Source organism: Orycteropus afer, unplaced genomic scaffold (assembly GCF_000298275.1).
Source record: "Orycteropus afer afer isolate SDZICR_OR568_19922 unplaced genomic scaffold, OryAfe1.0 scaffold00347, whole genome shotgun sequence".
Classification (NCBI taxonomy): domain Eukaryota; kingdom Metazoa; phylum Chordata; class Mammalia; order Tubulidentata; family Orycteropodidae; genus Orycteropus; species Orycteropus afer.
In genome coordinates this window covers 2,347,244-2,367,517 of record NW_006921934.1, presented here as the reverse complement: position 1 = coordinate 2,367,517, position 20,274 = coordinate 2,347,244, and the positions used below count along the sequence as shown (strand labels likewise).

Here is a 20,274-nt window from a genome sequence, read left to right as displayed (position 1 = left end):
TACTATAAACAGAATAGATTTACTTTAGAGTATAAATTAGACCAACATCATTATGCTCAATCTCCTGTAAAGAAGGATTCTATGTGGTTATCTTTTTACATGCTATGATACCTTGTGATGACATTCTTGACAAAGATTTTGATCATGCTTATGTCTTTTACAGATAATGGAGTACAAGAAGATGATGATAAAATTTATGAGGAGGTAAGATGGGATGTCTCTAAATGTTTAGTTCTCTAGGTAAAATTTATCTTTTTAATGGTTTGGGGACTTTCTTATGAAATACAAAGTTTTTATTTTTCTTTTCTGAAAAAAGATTGAAAAACCCTCATAGTTTCCAAATAGAGAAAAAGTATGAGGTGTACATAAATTGTGTATGTTTCTATATATAATAGTATCTGTTTTTAGATGATACAACTAATATTTATACATTGTAGAAATTTGGAAAGTATGATTGTTTACAAAGAATACTAGTAATTCTTGGAATTTCCAAAAGCAGAGATATCCAATTATAACATTATGTGTCCATTTTATATACTTTTATCACCCTGTATAAACTGATCTCTAAGATTTATTTAGTACAGGGACATTTGCAGGTTCTGCGTAACTTAGACCTGCTCTTCCCAATATGGTAGTCTCTGGCATAACATGTGGCTATTGAAATCTAAATTTTAATTATATTAAAATTTCAGTCGCTCCGTTGTGCTGACCACATTTCAAATGCTCATTAGTCACATGTGGCCAGTGACTAACATGTTGGACAGCACAGATTATAGAACAATTCCATTATTGCCATTTGGTTTTGGAAAACAATTTGAAAAAGTACTTAGTTACAGATAGTATCCACTCACTGAGCAATTTATTAGTTTTCCTATTTAAAAACCCTAGGTCATTAATACAAGTCTTAAAGATGTAGTAAATCAGTTCACAACAAGCAATGGCAGTAATTTGTGTTTTTATGAAATTCTTTTTGTGAAGTGGAAAAAATATTTTTTGGTTAGTAATTCTTTAGTCACATTAGCTTAGTGGATTTATGGTTCAGTGCCTGTTAGAAAGTATTAGAAGAAAACATGAGCGATTATTGGTTTAAATGTCCATCAAAATGGGTGGGATGGACTTCTGAGAATATGGCAACATGAGAAAAGCAACTATAAATCTGTCATCTGAATGCTAGAGGAACTCTGAAAAAGTGGATGGAGGATTGCAACAACTAACCACAAACTGAAACAAGAAAAAGATATTTTAAACAGTAGAAAGAAAACTTACCTTTCTATTGTTTCTACATTTACCCCTTCCAGCACAGCAGCAGGTAGCTAGAGTGGAGGTAGACCATGGCTTTCATGTTCACAAAGAAGTCATGAACTCTTTCTCTGGAGGGATCAGAGCAGATTTTGATGTCAGACTGTTCTGATCTGGTGTGTCTGTTCTAATCTATCTGGAGACCTGAACCCTAGGTTTGACTTGAATCAGAGCTTTCACAGAGTAGGAGAGGGAGCAGTGAGCAGACTGTGCCCACCTGAGAATGTCTTGCAGAAATGATCACTTTTGAAACCACTCTGTATGTGGGTGGATTGAGAACACCATCCATATACTCAGAGCTAATACACTGTAATATTTTAATGTCTTAGTTTCAACAAAAAGTTACAAAGCATACAAAGAAATTGCAAATAGAACAAGATGTGAGGAGAGAAACTATAGCTATAGAAGCCTAGATATTGAGCAGATTAGAAGACTTTTCTTGGAAAAAAAAGTACTAAATATACTCAAAGAACTGAAGGAAAATTAGGACAAAGAACTAAAGGCAATCAGGAAAACTAGACTGAACAAGATGAGAATATTAATAAAGAGATGTTATTGTTGTTGTTGTTGTTGTTATGTGCCATCGAGTCGGCCCCGACTCATAGCGACCCCTCCTTGGGTTTCCAAGGCAGTATCACTACGGAAGTAGGATTGCCCAACCTTCCTTCTGAGGTTATTGTTAGGTGTTATCAAATCTGTTTTGACTTGTAGTGACCATATGTGACAGAGTGGAATTGCCTTACAGGGTTTTCTTGGCTGTTATATTTTGGAAGCAGATCACCAGGTCTTTCTCTTTTGGAGCCACTGAATATGTTCAGACTGCCAACTTTTTGGTAGCAGCCAAGTGTTTAATGATTGTGCTACCAGGACTCCTAATAAAGAGATAGACACTATAAATACGAATCAAAGAGAAATACCATAACTGAAAAATACAGTAACTGAAATAAATTCTCTGGCGAAGTTGAACAGCTGATTTGAGCTGGCTGAAGAATCAGTAGATTAGAGGAATGATAATCAAAATTATTGAGTCTGAAGACCAAAATTAAAAAAAGGATTAAGAACACTGAGCAGAACCTATTGTAATTGTGGGACACCACAAAGCAAACTCACATATACATAACGGAATTCCCACAAGGGGAAGAGAGAGATAAAGAATAAAAAATATAGTTGAAGAAATAATGGCAGAAAACTTGCTGTATTCAATGAAGGATATGAATCTACAAATACAAGATGCTCAATGAACTCCCAGTAGAAAAAAACTCAATATATTCCAAACCACATTCCAGTTAAACTCTCAAAAGCTAAAAATAAAGGGAATCCTGAAAGAAACAGTAGAGAAGGGAAATGTCACATACAAGGGATCCTCAATAAGGTTAAATTCAAATTTATTCTCAGAATCCTTATACACCAGAAGGCAGAGGAATGACATACTTAAAGTACTGAAAGAAAAGGACTGTCTAACAAATATTCTATATCTGGAAAAACTATCTCTCAAGAATGAGGAAGAAATTAAGATATCCCCAGATAAATAAAAGATGAGGGACTTTGTGACACTTGCACTAGAAGAAATGTTACAGTGAGTTTTTGAGATAGTAGTGAAAGGACACTGCACAGTAACTCAAAGACAAATGCAGAAAAGAAAGATTCTGATAAAGGTAATAAAACCAAAAATACCAAACTCACTTCCATTGAGTCAATTCTGACTCCTGGCAATCTCTTAGGACAGAGTATAAGTGCCTCATTGGGTTTCAAAGGCTGTAAATCTTTATGGAAGCACACTGCTTTATCTTTCTCCCATGGAGTGGCTTGTGGGTTCAAACTGCCAACCTTTAGCTTAGCAGCTAAAAGCTTTAACCATTGTGCCACCAGAGCTCCTTGATAAAGATAATATCATGCGCAAAAATAGGTGCCAGTTTTATAGTATTTTTGGTTAGTGACTATTAGTTATGTCTTTCATGATTTCAAAAGAAGAACACATAAAATATAAAGTCATGCTACTGGGCACATAATGTATGAAGGTATAATTTATGATAATAGTTATATGAAGTGGAGATGTGGGGAGGAATGGTATAGGAATAGAACTTGTGTATGTTATTGCAGTTAAGTTGGTATCAATTTAAAGTCGGTTATTATAATGTTATGAAGTTAAATATAACCAAGGTAATCACTAAGAAAAATATCTAAGAAATATACACAAAAGGAAAGGAGAAAGGAATCAAAATGGTTCACTGAAAAAACTCAACAAAACACAAATGATGGTAGTATTGGAGGAGATGAGGGAAGAGAAAGCATAAGATACACAAAAAAATAAGTAGGAAAATGGCAGAAGTAATTTTTTTCTTATATGTAATTACCCTAAATATAAATGGATTAAACTCCCTAATCAAAAGAGAGTGGAAGAATGGATAAAAAACAGAACAAAACAAGTGCATGATCCATTTGTATGCTGTCTTCAAGAGGTATATCTTAGACCCAAGGATATAAATAGTTGAGAGTGAATGGAAAGTGAAAGTCCAAGCAAAAAGAGAGCTGGTATGGTATATTGATATCAGATAAAATAGACTTTAAGTCAAAATCTATCATAAAAGACAAAGAAGGACATTATACAGTGATAAAACTTTCAATTAATCAGGAAGATATAATAATTATGGATATATATACACCTAACATCAGAGCCCAAAATAATATGAAGCAAACAAACATTGACAGAATTGAAGGGAGTAATGGACATTTCTAGAAGCTCTGGTGGCATAATGCCTAAGGCATTTGACTGCTAACCAGAAGGCTGGTGGATCAAATCCACCAGCCACTCCTTGGAAGGAAGACTGGGCAATCTACTTTTGCAGAGATACCGCCTCAGAAACCCAAGGAGGGGTCGCTATGAGTCAGAATCGACTCAACGGCAGTGAGTTTTTTTTTTAATGGAAATTTCTACAATGATAGTAGGATACATCAATATCAAGCTATTCAATGATAACTTTGAATAATGGATAGAACTTCTGTTGTTGTTATGTACCATAGAGTTGGACCCGACTCATAGCTACCCCTCCTTGGGTTTCTAAGGCAGTATCACTAAGGAAGTAACTTCTAGAAGATAAAAAAGGAAATAGAACATTTGAACAACAATATAAACCATCTAGGCCTAATAGACACATATAGAATACTCCACCCAAAATACACATTCTTTAGTGGACATGGATCATGTCTAGGTTAGACCATATTCTAGGTCACAAAACAACTCTCAGTAACAACTGTCTTGGAAAGATTTAAATCTTACTAAGCATCTTCTCTGGCCACAGAGGAATGAAACAAGAAATAATTGTGAAAGGAAAATTGGAAGATTCATAAACATGTGGAATCTAAACAGCACACTGTTAAACAACCAATGAGTCAAGAAGAAATTTAAGAGAGAAACCATAAATATACATAGAGTTAAATGAAAATTAAAGGACAACATACTGAAACTTATGGAATGCAGTGAATGCAGTGCTTGGGGAAACAATTGTGGTAAACACCTACATTATAAAAGAAGAAATCTCTCAAATCAAAAACCTAAATTTTCAACTTGAGAAACTAGAAAAAGAAGAGCAAAATAACACTAAAGCTACCAGAAGGAGGAAATAACAAACATTGGAGAAGAAATAAAGTAAATAGAAACTTAAAATAAATAAATAAGAGAAGATTTTATGTTAAGAGAGAAGAATTCATGTTATTTTAAAATTTAAGTTATTTAAAAAGATTGATTATGTGGTTCTGAGGAGCCTCTTTTCCAGGAAACAGGTTTCAGGATGAGGGTATGAGCATTGCAGGACTTGACCAAATATCCCCTATATATTGTAAGACAATATTTATGCATCTCTGTGATGTACTCACAAGTGGGTTAGTGTTCTTTGTGTTTTCTGTAAAATGGGAGGATGACAGTTCCTAATTCATAGGGTTATTTTGATAATTCAATGAGCTAATATATGTAAAATATTTAGTACACTGCCTTTGTTCATTAGAAGACTTAATTATTACTGTTATTATTGTTGTTAGGTTATCATTGTTTACAGAAGGATACAGTCTTGGAATCAGTTTTTCAAAATACAGATGCCAGTGGACCTACGCTGACTACAAAATGAGATTCTTTAGAAAGATGTGTGTGTGGCGGAGAGAAACAGAGACACAGGGAAATAGAGCAGGGGAGAGAAAATGAACTATTTAAGTGATACTGATACATAATGCCTGCATCTTCCATTTTGGTGAATACTTCTCATCGATATATGATTGAGATGTTTCAACAAGTGATGCCACACTGGAAGCACTTACTCATGTATGCCAAGAAATTTGGAAGACAGCTCCCTGGCTAACTGACTGGAAAACATCCATACTTTTACCCATTCCAAAGAAAGGTGATCCCACAGAATGTGCAAATTATTGAACAATATAATTAATATCATATGCAAGTAAAATCTTGCTGAGGATGATTCAAAAACAGTTACAGCAGTATATTGACAGGGAACTTCCAGAAATGCAAGCTGGATTCAGAAGAGGATGTGGAACAAAGAATGTCATAGCTGATGTCAGATAGATCTTGGCTGAAAGCAAAGAATACCAGAAAGATGTTTACTTGTGTTTTCTTGACTAAACAAAAGCATTAGACTGTGTTGATCATAACAAATTATGGATAACATTGATAAGAATGGGGATTCCAGAACACTTAATTGTGCTCATGAGAAACCTGTACATAGACCAGAAGGCTGTCATTCAAACAGAATAAGGGGATAATGCATGGTTTAAAATTAGAAAAAAAAAATGCATCAGAGTTCTAATCTTTCATCATACTTATTCTGCCTGTATGCTGAGCAAATAATCCAAGAAGATGAACTATATGATGAATGCAGCACTGGGATTGGAAGAAGACTCATTACCAAAAAAAAAAAAAAAAAAAACCTTATTGCCGTCAAGTCGGATCCGACTTATAACAACCCCTCCTTGGGTTTCTGAGGCAGTATCACTATAGGAGTAGACTGCCCAACCTTCCCTCCGAGGAATGGCTGGTGGGTTTGACCACCAGCCTTCTGGTTAGCAGTCAAATGCCTTAGGCACTACACCACTAGAGCTCCCTGCACTACTTGCAATATTCAGACAACACAACCTTGTTTGCTGAAAGTGATGATGACTTGAAGCACTCGCTAATGAAGATTAAGGACTAAAGTCTGCAGTATGGATTACACCTCAACAGAGAGAAAACAAAAATCCTCACAACTGGACCAATAAGCAGCATGATGATAAATGGAGAAAAGACTGAAGTTCTCAAAGATTTCATATTATTTGGTTCCACAATTAACATCAGTGGAAATAGCAGTCAAGAAATCAGATGACATATTGTACTGGGCAAATCTACTGCAAAAGACCTTTTTAAAGTGCTGAAGAGTGAGGATGTCTCTTTGAAGCTTAAGGTGTGCCTAACCCAAGCCATGGTATTTTCAATAGCCTCATATGCATGTGAAAGCTGGACAGTGAATAAGGAAGACCAAAGAAGAGTTGGCGCTCTGGTGGCATAGTGCCTAAGGCATTCCACTGCTAATCAGAAGACTGGCACTTCAAATCCACCAGCCACTCCTCAAAAGGAAGATTGGGCAATCTGCTTCTGTAGTGACACTGCCTCAGAAACCCAAGGAGGGGTCGCTGTGAGTTGAGTGAGTGAAACGGCAGTGAGAGTGAGTGAGTGAAAGAAGAGTTGATGCTTTTGAGTTGTGGTGTTGGCAAAGAATACTGCAAGTACCATGGACTGCCAGAAGAACTAACAAATCTGTCCTAGAAGAAGTACAGCAGGAATGCTCCTTGGAAGTGAGAATGGCCAGGCTTTGTCTCACCTATTGGTGGTGTCTGAAGAGCCCATTCTCTGGAGAAGGATATGATGCTTGGTAAGGTGAAGGGTCAGTGAGAAAGAGAAAGGTCCTCAACGACACAGATTGGTACAGTGGCTGCAACGATAGGTTCAGGTATAGGATGTACCAGACAAGGATCGTGAGGCTGGCACAGGACTGGGCAGTCTTCATTCTATTGTACATAGGGTCACGATGAGTCAGAGCTGACTTGACAGCACCTAACAACAACATATATGATTCTATGTAGTCATGGTATAAGCTTTGCTTTCATTAACAGTTTTATTTTAGATTGCCTATTATTGTCCATAGGAGCTCTGATAGCATAGTGCCTAAGGCACTTGACTGCTAACCAGAAGGCTGGTGGTTCAAACCCACCAGCCACTCCTCCGAAGAAAGGTTGGGCAATCTACTTCCGTAGTGATACTGCCTCAGAAACCCAAGGAGGGGTCGCTATGAGTTGGGGCTGACTCGATGGTACATAACAACAACAACATTATTGTCCATATGGATGAATTTTATCACAATTATTGCTTCAGTTTATGCATGTCATTAGTCCATTCTTGTAGTCATTATCTTACATGAAGTTTTCTTTCTGATAGGTCAAACGCTTAAATGTCAAACTTGGGGACCTCTTGAAGGAGCACAAGCCCCAAAAGTTGCCTGAAGCTTTCTCTCTTGCAAAGTCCCTTAAAACAGATATCAAGAAATCGGAGGACCCCGAGTCATCAGAAGAAGAGAATGTCGGGATTGAAAATGTCAAAAGTCAGACTTACTTCAAAGAGCTATTTGATAAGAAGCCAAATTCTGAGCCCAGCGTGGATAGGCTTGGGGATTATCAAAACTGGAATCCAGGAGCTTTGAAGCAAGATGAAAGCCTTCAAGTAGAATCTCAACAGCGCCCAGGTATGGGCCTGCAATTAGAAGTCAAATCTTCTGATGAGGAGGAATATGGCTACATTGTGACCGAAAACGAGTAAGTAGGAAGCTGTTTTTCCTCTTTTTTCTTTTGGTACCCTGACGTCCTGACAGGATAGAGGGGCACCACAATAAAATATGTCTGTCTGTCTGTCTATATCTATATCTATCTATCTATCTATCTGCCTTTAATTGAAAGAATAAAAGAGTCCCTGGGTGGCAAACAGTTAACACTCTTAGCTGCTGACCAAAAGGTTGGCAGTTTGAGTCTACCCAGAGGTGCCTCAGAAGAAAGACCTCGTGGTCTACTTCTGAAAAACCATCCATTGAAACTCTATGGATAAGAAGTTTTCATGTCTTTGGCATCTGTTTGCTCTACTATATGCATGATATATTAACAGCACATATTCTTACCCATAACCAAACACCTTATGGGGATGAGTCAGTCACCTTATGGGGATCAAGTGCACAGTTCTGGGGGATAGCTAAGTCAAACATAGTGAACGAATACAATGTTCTATACCTTACTGTGGTGAGTAGTGATTAGGGTCTTAAAAGTTAACAAGCAGCCATCTAAGATGCAACTAGTAGTCTCTTCACATCTGGAGTAAAGAAGAGTGAAGAAAATCAAAGACTCAAGGCAACAACTAGCCCAAAGGACTAATGGACCACACGAACCACAACCTCCAGTATTCTGAGACCAGAAGAATTAGATGGTGCCTAGATACCACTACCAACTGCTCTGCTGTGATTGGGACCACCGAAGGTTCTGGACAGAGTGGGGAAAAAATGTAGAACAAAATTCAAAATCATAAAAAAAACCAGCCTTAGTGGTCTGATAGAGACTGGTGGGACCTCTGAAACTGTGGCCCTTAGATATTCTTCAAGCCTAGAACCAACCCCAGGGACCACCTTGCTGCTGAACAAAAGACAGGCCTATGAAAGACAATAGTAACACTGGTAAGGAATGTACTACTTAGAGTAATCAACTGCCTTAAAACAAAGCTTAGAAGGCAGGAAAACAATATGAATGGAAACAGGTAACCCAGGGAGGAAGTGGACAGAGTGATGTTACACTGAGGGAATTGCAACTAGTGTTATGAAACAAAATGTGTATAAATGGTTGAATAGAAAACTAATTTGAGTCAATTCAATGAGAGTAATTGATTTGTTTGAAAAAAAAAAAAAAAAGAATGGAAGAATCCAGATTATCTTGGGTATAGATGGATACCCAAGAACCCAGCTACACCTCTTTTACCTAGTACTTCTGAACTTGAAACCTGGGCTTGAAAGTAATTCTTTGAAGTATGTTTGAAAAGAATAAAAGTCCTCCCTGAGTTCTTTGGTGCTCTTCTCTTCTCACCTCTAGGTTGATTTTCCCTGCTGACCAGGATCATGGGGATTTTAAAGTAGCTGGCATCTTCAGGTGGGATGGGAGAAGGGCAATTGCAAAAAGAATGTAAATAAGCCAAGTCTTGGGCACAGGTGGCTCTCCTGAGGGCATTGTTGGCTGGCTGCCTCCTGCACATGGAAATGAAAGGGAGCATTTCACACTTCCTGTAGGATGGACTTGGATCTGGTATTTGATGCTGTGATAATCCATGCTATATGTTAGTTTCATGGCTTGTTCAAACACTAAAACCTTTATGTGTGTCACACAAAAGAAGTCCAAATATCAGGATATGAGTCATCTTTGCAGGGAAAAAAGTGATTCACAGCAACAAAGTGTTCTTTCCTCACTCTCATTTTGATTGGAATGTAATGAGGATAAGGATTCAATCATCATGTGCCCAACAAGTTAGAAGTGGTAGGCCACATTTTTACAGGTCACCACTCTAATGAAGCTGACATTTGATGCTATGCTTTATTTAAAAAAAAAATTATAATTGTGGTTTCCCCAAGAAATAAAAGCAGAGTTTTAGCAGGAAAGGCATGTCTTGCTGGTCTGTGTGTGTGTCATTTTGCTTTTTGAGTTATTAATATACATTTGTTAAGTTATTTCTTCATTAATTAAGAAATTGATCATATTTTCATGATTATTAAGAGTGGAGGAGAAAGCTGAATTAAAATCAATCTTTTAGCTGATTCCACAGGCTCTTGTTTGAGTTCTCATTTCCCAACAAAATTCAATCCACTCCACATGTTTGCTGTTGCTGCACTGGAAATACCAAATTTCCTTAGTAAGAATTAGTTGTGTACCACATTGGAAAAAAATATTTTATTTTGGACTCAAACCACAGACCATGTATCAAAGCCAAAATAAAATCTAATGCTATTTTCAGCTATAGCTGATTTTCCTGCATGTGTTGTTCTTAGATAAGACCTAAGAGGCTAACACTTTAAACTTATACTAAAATGTTGACTCTGTTTTCTCTTGAGAACTTTTTTTATGAAGACAAGTCTACCCATTTCTAACCTCTTTGCTTATAATAATAATAATTAAAAAAAACAACTCACTACCATCAAGTTGATTCTGACTCATAGAGACCCCTTTGGGTTTCTGAGGCAGTAAATCTTTATGGAAGTGGATTCCTCAGTCTTCCTTCCATGGAGTGGCTGGTGGGTTTGAACTGCCAACCTAATTAGCAGTCAAATGCTTTAGGCACTACGCCACCAGAGCTCCTTGGCTTCTATAGTATGCTCCATTTATTTGTCTCTGTCATTGTCCTCTTTTCCTTAGAATTATACATTCCTAGTGGGAGTTTATATCCACAGTACCATGTCTTACAGAAAAGCACAAATAGGTACTTGAATGATAGGTCCTGCTGAGGATACATGTTTGCACTATTAAAGCAAAGGTGAGATACCTACTTGATTGCTTTGTGATACAAACCATTATAAAAACATATTTTAAAATATCCTGCGTGGTGGATTTTTTCTCAGTAGAAAACATTGGTATATTTTTGTATGTGTTTGAGAAAGTGTCTAGTTATTGATGGAACCTGTGCTTTTCCCTGCTCTGAGAAGCTATTTTCATACACTAGAACTTCAGTTCTACCATCAGTTATAAACTGTACTCTCAAAGTTAGCTGGCACCCAGTGAATCATACACTAAATTAGACCATGATGCTTCCAAAGACGTAGGCAAGACTACTGCTCCCAGCACCAAAAGAAGAGACGAAAATCCTCATGAAAATGTTGGGAGGAAAAAAGATTTCTGATCTTTTTAAAGACTACTCAAAATGGCAACCTAGTTGTCAACCTGGAGAACAAGAGATGACTTGTGCAGTTTGTCTAGTGACCTTTCAGAGCAGGGCAATCCATACCAATCCATTCTCTGCATCAACGCTAATCATGGGAGTAAAATGACAGTTTCCTTGTTGGCAGTTGTCTCAGCTGCAGTCTCAGCACTTTCTGATGGAGAGAGACCTATCAAATCGGGTCATTTCCTCTTTGCTTTTGGTGAAAAATGAAGCTGTTATTAGAATTGGGTTTTGCTTTGCATTCAAAGTTTATTTTCTATAGAGCATTCCTTGCTCGTACCTTTGAGACATGAACATTTGCCTGCTTTCAGCAGTGGGTGAGAAAAAAAAAAAAAAAGAATTCTGTTATTTTAGCATATTTCCCTTTTTCTTTCATCATTTCACCTGCATGAAATATGTATAGTGAACATAATACAGCTCTCTGTCAATAATTCTTACTATTCTTTATAAGGCATAACATATTAAAGGATTATGTCTCCCACTCTACTACAGATAGATTGTGCTTTTTGCCCCTGTTATCAGATTAATTATTAATTTGGGATTTACTCAGGCAATATTTCACAAGACCTCAGCCTAAACCTTAATATATCAGCTATTAATTTACAACAATCCAATGCTATTCTTTTAGGAAAAACAGACTTCTGTGTATTTGGCTGTATCATAAAAAGGTGAAGGAATATGAGTTGCAACTGTGTAATCTTATCATTGACAGGTGTTCTTGTCATTGACATTTAGATGGGAGAATAATATAGCTTAGTTCTGCAAGGCACTATTTTATTCCTTACATTTTCTCATAGAGAGGGTGTAGTTTAATCCTTCACCATTTACATTTTATTCTCTTTACAAGATGGGTTATTCAGGACTGGATGAAGGGCAGGGCTGTCATCCCTGGTCCTCCAAGGACGATTTAAAAATTATTTGTTGTTAGTTGGTAGGAAGAGATCCCAGGATGGAAGCATAGTTTGAAGCAAAGGGGACTATTTACCTCTCAGCAATGAAGAAATTGACTCTTAAATCTAAAAAATAAATGCTTAACAGACATGTGATCTTGATGTTATGCTGAACTGGTATACCTCTCATTATTTAACAAAATATTTCTCTTAGATGGGATATATTCCTATAGGAAACTCATTTAGAGCCAGCTAATCAGGTTGACTTTGGGGAAGTGAAATCCATGATCAAAAAAATCACACACACACACATACACACACTGCTGTTGAGTCGGACCTGACTCATAGCAACCCCTCCTTGGGCTTCTGAGGTGATATCACTATGGAAGTAGATTGCCCAATCTTCCTTCCGAGGAGTGGCTGGTGGGTTTGAACTGCCAGCCTTCTGGTTAGCAGTCAGATGCCTTAGGCACTACTCAAAAAAGCAGACTTTGAAAAGTAAAATTAGTAATAAATTTCATGTCAGAGACAAACACATCAATGTTGGGAGAGATCCTTCATTGTATCCAGGATAAGACTGATCCAGTATGTAATGCAGTGACTTGTGGACTCAGAAAAAAGGTGCGAGGATCATTTAAAAGCTCATCACCTGCTCAATGGAAGTACCTGCAATTCCTACCATTATAATAAAAGCCTGTCTCCACATGACCTTTCCATCTTTGTATATGTGTGTCCTTGAGAAATAGCATGGCTTACATATTCTTTGGAGATGACATCTTGAAAGGGTGAAGAACTTTCACTGAGGCCAGAGTGCCATGTATGAATCTCACACTAGCCATGTGACTTGAGCAACTTACTTACTTTTCCAAGATAAGCTTAGGTTTTCTTGTGTCTAAAACAGGGCTAACAATAGAACCTCAAAGGATGGTTGGAAAGAGTAAATGAGTTGTTGGGAGGATTATGTAATGCATTAAAACAGTGCCAGGGACATAATAAATGGTTAGTAAATAAATAATATTAGCCTATGAGCAATAACTACCTAAAGGGAAAATGAATAATAATGGATTTGAAGTAGGGAGAGAAGGCCACACTGAGTGAGAACACAAGTCTCAGAATGAGAGTGGCTGAGGGAAGGGTATGCCAAAAATGGAGCTAGGACATGTTTAGCCAGGATTTCTGAACTCCATTTCTTAGGCCTCTCAATATAGTGAAAAGGGACAGATATATTGCAAATTTTCTTCCTTCATTTTTTTTTTCTTATGACAAAACTTTCTTTCACCCCAGAAAAGTCAATCAGTTAATCCTTTTGCTTTCCTAATTAACATGTATTTTTTTTAGTGCATGACTAGCTTCAAAAATAAGTGTTATTATGGTACCTATCTCTGACAGCACAACATTTTCTGGGAATTCGGTCAGAATTTATAATTTATAGAGATGCTGCTTAAATATCAGACATGGTATTTCTCTTTACCCACGGAGGAAATGAAAGAGTTTGGAGAATCAAAAATTTGGGAGAAAATTTCAAGTCTAGTTCCCCATTTGTGAAGACCTCAATGAGTTCTTACTGTTTTCTAGACCCAGGAGATTCTTACATAAGTAAGATGTGGCCTCAGACCTTGTTCTTCCCACTATCTTCCATTTAATTCACCTAGAGAGTTAAGAGAGGAGTCCAGGTTGTGCAGTGGTTAAATGCTTGGCTGCTAACTGAAAGGTCAGCAGTTTGAATCTACCAGCTTCTCCATGGGAGAAAGATGTGACAGTCTGGTCCTGTAAAGATTTACAGAAACCTATGAGACAGTTCTACTCTGTTCTACAAGGTCGCCATGAGTTGGAATTAACTTGATGGCACTGAATTAGAGAATTGAGAATCAGCCTATTTTCAAGACTTCAGGGCAGGAGGTTGCTACCTTTTCAGTCACTCATTCTAAAATTTAAAAGCCCTTATTGTCAGAAATGATTTACCAATCTTTCCTGAAAGTTCATATGATTTAAGAGAAAGATGACCAATCTCAGTGTCAGGAGATGATAGTCTGACCCTGATTTCACCACTGACTGCTTTTGAGACATTTTGCAACCCATGTGGTACCTCAGTGGTCACAGCCATTAAAGATGGGGAGTAGAGATGGTTGCAGGGACAAAGGATAATGGGAGATCTGAAACCATCATGACCAAGAAAGGAGGTGTGGTGCGGTATTGTGTAACATTTCTTATTTTTAATTTTATGAATGGCTTCTATCTTTCTGGTCAGATTTCAGTTATTCTGCCCTATTCTTAGATCATGTCTCAGATGATGTGTTCTTTTTTGTTCAGAACATATCACCATCTCTTTGTGGAATCTTTGCTGAATGTGAGACATTGCTGCTGTGTGGCACCATTCATCTTTTTGTTTGTTTGTCTTAATATTGTTAGCATGATGAGTTCATTATCATTTAAGAAGATTCTTATGTGGGAGGAAATAGTGCAAATGAGTCAAACAGTCATATTACTCATGTATTAAAAGCCAAAAAGGAAGAAGAAAGGGAAGTAAATCCCCCAAACTAAAAATTCTCGACTGCTTAATTGGTAGTGCTGGGAATGTACAGTGAAAAGAACATTAAATACTTGTCTGTGAGCTCAAAATGATGGACTCCAGTTCTGGGTTATCCATTTCCTACTTGTCCTTTTTAGACCTTAGTACACTCACCTATACAATTCAACAAATATTTGGGTGCCAATAATAATGGAGTCACAGTAAAAGTTATCAAAGAAGGGAAAAGATTCAAAGATAAATGAAGTATAATTTTTTCTTTAATTAAGTTAAACATATCTCAATTTAACTTACTAACTTATTTTGAAATTTAAATGAGAATAATATGTAAAAGTTATATACTTACATGTACTGTAAGTATTATAACAATATAAAGTATCAGTGTTGTTGATAGGGCCTTAAATGGTGAGAAGTGAACCCCCAAACCCTGACTTAAAAGAATCTCAAAATTCTGTATTATAAATTGAATCAATTTTTACTAATAAGTTTATCATCCTTGATTCCAGCTTTGTTCACACACCTTCATTCTATCAGTTACAAAATTCTACTATCACTAAAGACCTCTATATTGTTTAATAAAAATAACCTTTTCTAGCCCAAATCTTATTTAACCTTTTGGCTCTAGTTGCCATCAAGTTGACTCTGACTTACGGTGATGCCATGATTGTCAAAGTAGAATTATGCTCCATTGGGTTTTCCTAAAGTCAATCACCAGATCCTTTTTCAGAGGTACCTCTGGGTGAACTCAAACTTCCAGCCTTTAGGTTAGCAGTTGAGTTAGCATAATAGTTGTTGACTTTTGTGACGCAGTGAAATTAATATGGCCTTTCCAGCCATGGTCTCTGTGATTCCCACCAGATGACTGAATGGACTGTGCAAATTTTACGTGCTTGTGGCCCACCAAGGGCATTCAATGGCTTGTTAATAATGCAAATAAGGTACATGATGTCCTTGCATGTGTGAGATCATGCAAATAAAGTCTGTGGAACCCATAGGGACTGGTCAGTTTTGTCATACTGCTAGACTTCAAATGAGGCATCCCAGAGGCAGAAAGGGGAATCTCACTGCTATCAAGGAGAAGAACTGGGAGTGGAACTTGTCTTTGGGCCCAAGATTCCTGTGCTGAGAGAGCAGAGAGATGACAGCAGCAGAGGAAGCAGAACTTAGAGACCAGCATGAGATAGAGCAGCGGGCTTCCTGGCCTGTGGAGTGAGAAAGCTGGGTGCTTTGGGGCAGGAGACTTGCTGGCAGAGTGGGGTGTCTCTCTGGGCACCAGTTGGCAGAGCTAAATGCTTTGTAGCACTTGTTCGAGCAGGGTAGAGGCCAAGGCCATAGAGAAGTGTGCCTGTAGCATAGCTGAGAAGAAGCTGTCTTGACTGAAGAACTGTATCTCGAGTCATTTCTGATCCTGAATTGTAACTTGTTACTTCCCTAGTAAACCCCATGATTGTGAATATCATCTGTGAGTTCTGTGTGGCCATTGTAAAGAATTATCAGATCAAGCAGAGAAGTTGAGAATGCCACAGGAGGGATGGTTGAGGTCAGAATTGGAAAAAAAGTTTGGAGGGTGGTGGCATGTCTGATGTCCACCTCATAGAAACCAGCCCAGGGCTGCTAATGTTGATGGTGATTCTTTTTTTCTCTTGTGAAGTTAGAGGAAGTCAGATGCTGCCCCATGTCCTTTTTGCAACTGTTCATTCTTGAACAACCCCTTGTCTTCTCTTCTTGAGAAAGGTTATCCATGCTTAGGCATTCAGTGACTCTCTACTTGGATATGTAAAAGAAGCCTGAAATTCATCCTAGTGTAAAACAGAATTCATGTTCTTCAATATCCAACTCCTCCTAAAAAGCAAAGTCATTTTTTCTCCTCTGATGTCCCTGTCTTCGTCAGTACCACCCATTTCGTGGTACTTTGAAAGTACCCATTTAGTGGTACTTTGAAACTTTCTTTCACTTCCCATATCCAGCTATCAGCAAACTGTTTTACCTCGTAACTATCTTTGCAATCTATTTCTATCCATTGACATTCCTTCCCCCGCTCTATCTAACTTCTTTCTACCTCTTGCCTGGATTACTAGATTATTGCAGGAACCTCTCACTTGTCTCCCTGCATCGTCTCTGTTCTTCTTCAATTTGTTGTGCACATTGCACCAAGAGAGAACTTTTCAAAACTTAAATCTGATTGTGTCACTTTCTGTTGCTTAAAATCTTCCAGTGACCTTCCAGTGTTGCTCAGATAGAGACCAAAACCCTTGCTGTTGCCCTAACATGACCCAAAAGGTCCTGCCTGGTCTGGCCCTTTTCTGCCTTCCAGACTCATCTCATTCCCATTTCCCTCACTCTCGGTGCTCTAGCCAAGCCAGTCTGCCTTCAGTTGCTGGAACATGCAGGACTTCGTAACAGAAGGCCTTTGCATTGGCTACTTGCACTCTCTGGACCACTTTGCACTTCCTTCTCCTCCTCCTCCCCTAGCATTTACATGCTGCCCATAAACACTCCTTATTCTTTAAAGCAGCCAGCTGCTAACTATCAGGTAGGTGGTTTGAGCTCACCAACTGTTCTTCAGAATGATGAGGCAGTATGCTTCTGTAAAGATTTACAGCCTTGGAAACTCTATGAGGCAGTTCTGTTCTGTCCTAAAGGGTATCTATGAGTTGGAATTGACTTGAAAACAGTGGGTTGAGTTGGGTTGGGTTTTTGGTTTATCCTTCAGATGTTATATCAGAGGTCACTTCCTCAAGGTAGCCTTGCCTGATTATCAAGCATAGATCAGGGTCCTTTATTAAAGGAATCCTGGCACTTCCCTTCAGAACACTTATCTGAGTATGAAATTTTTATGCTGCTATAGATAATCAAATGAGCTCTGGTGGTGCGGTGGTTAAGGCATTCACTGCTAACCAAACTGTCTGGTTCAAACTCACTAGCTGCTCCATAGGAGAAAGATGAGGCAACCTGCTTCCATAAAGATTTACAGCCTTGGAAACCCTATGGTATAGTTCTACTGTGTCCTATAGGGTCACTATGAGTTGAAATCAACTGCATGGCAGTGGGTTTTGGTGGATAATCATTCTGTCAATCTCACCCTTCTCTATGGATTGAGGGACCACATCAATTTGTACTCATAGTTATATCCCCAGCACCTAAGGTGCCTGGCACATTAACAGGAACTCCATGCTTTTTCACAGTCTCATTTATCTCTTGTACTTTTTAATAATCTTCCATCTGTTCTCTCTGCTACATGTTTCTCCCCACCCCATCCCATGCTAACCAGTGCCTTTAAATCCCACATTCATATGCTGGAAACTTTTAATAATAATAATAAAGTCAGACCCCAAACTTTTAATAACTCCCATTGCTTGTACTATGCAATACCATACAATGCCTTCTTCACTTGAAGACAAGGCCCTTCACACCCTGATTAATCCCACTTACCTTTCTCTCTCCTCTCTTATCACTGACTCCAGGCACAGTACCCTCCAGCCACATTAATCTTCTCATCTTTATGATTCTGAGTTTGGCCAGGCTGCCTATTTTCCATGGAAAATATCTCAGTCCTCAAAAATGAGCTAGAATGTGGCTTCATTCACATCTTTCCTGTTGTCCATCAACTGCTGACAGAACAAGACATTGTAGTTTACTTATTTACATGGACATCTCCCTTATGTAGACTACAGGCTTCTTGAGGGCAGCAGCTGGTCTTATTTGTCTTCATATCTTACAGTGCTTGGCACCTTGCAGACATTCAGCATGTTTCAATGAATAAATGAATGAATGAGAAATGCCTTCTGGAATAACTAAAACATCAACATATCAGCTAATCCAAGAATTAGCACATATGTGGGTCCTGCACCATCATCATGATTGTTGATATTTAAGTCCATTCTTGTAGTTATTGTGTAATGCCTTCCAACTGTGGAGGCTCATTGTCCAGCCCTATATTGGATAATGTTCTATTGTAATCCATACGATTTTCATTGGCTAGTTTTCAAAAGTAGATCACCATGCCATTCTTCCTAGCCTGTCATAGTCTGGAAGCTCTGCTGAAACCACTCCACCATGACTGACCCTGCTGGTATTTTAAATACTGCTGGCATTGCTTCCAGCATCACAGCAACCTACAAGCCCAGTGCAGTACAGAAAATTGACAGACAGATGGTGGCACTTGTCTATTTCATGGATGTCCTGATGATCCTGATAGGCTATTAACAAGTCATCTCAGTAACCATCAGTCATGTCAAGTAGGATTCATTTTCATCCAGGGAAAATTTCACATTGGGGTTTTCAAGCACAATATTACCTCAGTTTTGTAAAAGCATCATCATCAATTAAACTTGTATTTTTAGAGTGATTTCCTCTATGAAGCACTTTCACATTTAAAGTTATTTTGTCACAACTCTGTGGCATAGAGCTCATGTTTGACATCATACATACAGGAAGACTCAAGCTCAAGGGGCTAATTGTTCTCCTTATAGCCACACAGATTGTAAATGGCAAAACCAGGACTTCCACTCAGCTCTTTTGACTCTTTCCACCTCACCACTGCTGTCAAACTGTACTTCCGAAAGAAAATATGAACTTACTTAGTTCTCCAACAGGAGAGGCTAAGGAGAGTGTAGAAAGAGGAGAGTTAGAGGGGGAGAAAGTCAGAAGTCATCTTGCCACACCTGCCTCCCCAGAGGCCTGGAGGCAGTGCTATCACAGTTGATTCCAGACAGGGATGAATCTACAGTCATCTAAGAAAGGATAGAGATTTAGGCTTCAGATTAACCTAAGAGGAACTGAACTTCTGGGAGTCTGTAAGAAATGGTAGAGCAGTTCCAGCATCATTCATGGATCCAAAGTCTAATTCCATCCTACAGTTATTTCATTAATCAGTTTCCTTAATGAATCAATTATTCTGTTTTGAAAGAAAGGGTTCTGTTTTACTTTTTTTTTTTTTTTTAATACTATATCTCTGTAGGTGGCTTGTCTGTCAGTTTTCTAATTCAGTTTTCCTTAGAGTGTGTGTTACAGGTTTTACAGTGAAGTCATTTTTTTTTTTTTAAATGCCTTCAGGCCAACTCTGACTCATGATAACCCTATGTGTGTTAGAGTAGAACTGTGCTCCCTAAGATTTTCAGTGGCTGACTTCTCTGAAATAGATCACCAGGCCTTCCTTCCATGGCATCTCCAGGTAGATTCAAACCTCCCATCTTTCAGGTAGTAGCCAGGTGCAAATGGTGTGCCCTAGTCAGGGACTTACTTGAAGTGGTAGGAATGGAAAATCCCCAATTTAGAAGGTTAGGTCATTAAGAGCTGTCTTAACTCATGAGTCCTTTGAAGAATCTGTTCAAAGGTACAAAGGCTGTTCTACTTCAAAATTGCTCAAAAGGAGGAAGGAGCTTTATAATATTTTAAAGGGAAGGACCTCAGGAACCACAACCTTATCTACCCTGAGACCAGAAGAACTAGATGATGCCTAGTTACCACTACAGTATAGATGGACCCTGGTAGAATGGGAAAACAATGTGGAACAGAACCTTAAATCCCTATAAAAGTAAAACAAACAACCAAAAAAAAAAAAAAAA

At 38.1% G+C, this 20,274-nt stretch overlaps 1 protein-coding gene across 1 annotated transcript in view; it reads left to right on the top strand.

Moving 5' to 3' along the window:
- The window catches only part of PTPRN2 (protein tyrosine phosphatase receptor type N2), a 1,483,255-nt gene that overhangs the window by 338,280 nt on the left and 1,124,701 nt on the right, over nucleotides 1-20,274 (top strand). Inside the window, exons 8-9 of the mRNA XM_007952571.1 lie at nucleotides 182-204; nucleotides 7,772-8,145. Of these exons, the coding sequence (XP_007950762.1) occupies nucleotides 182-204; nucleotides 7,772-8,145 (397 nt within the window). The remainder of the gene's footprint in view (nucleotides 1-181; nucleotides 205-7,771; nucleotides 8,146-20,274) is intronic.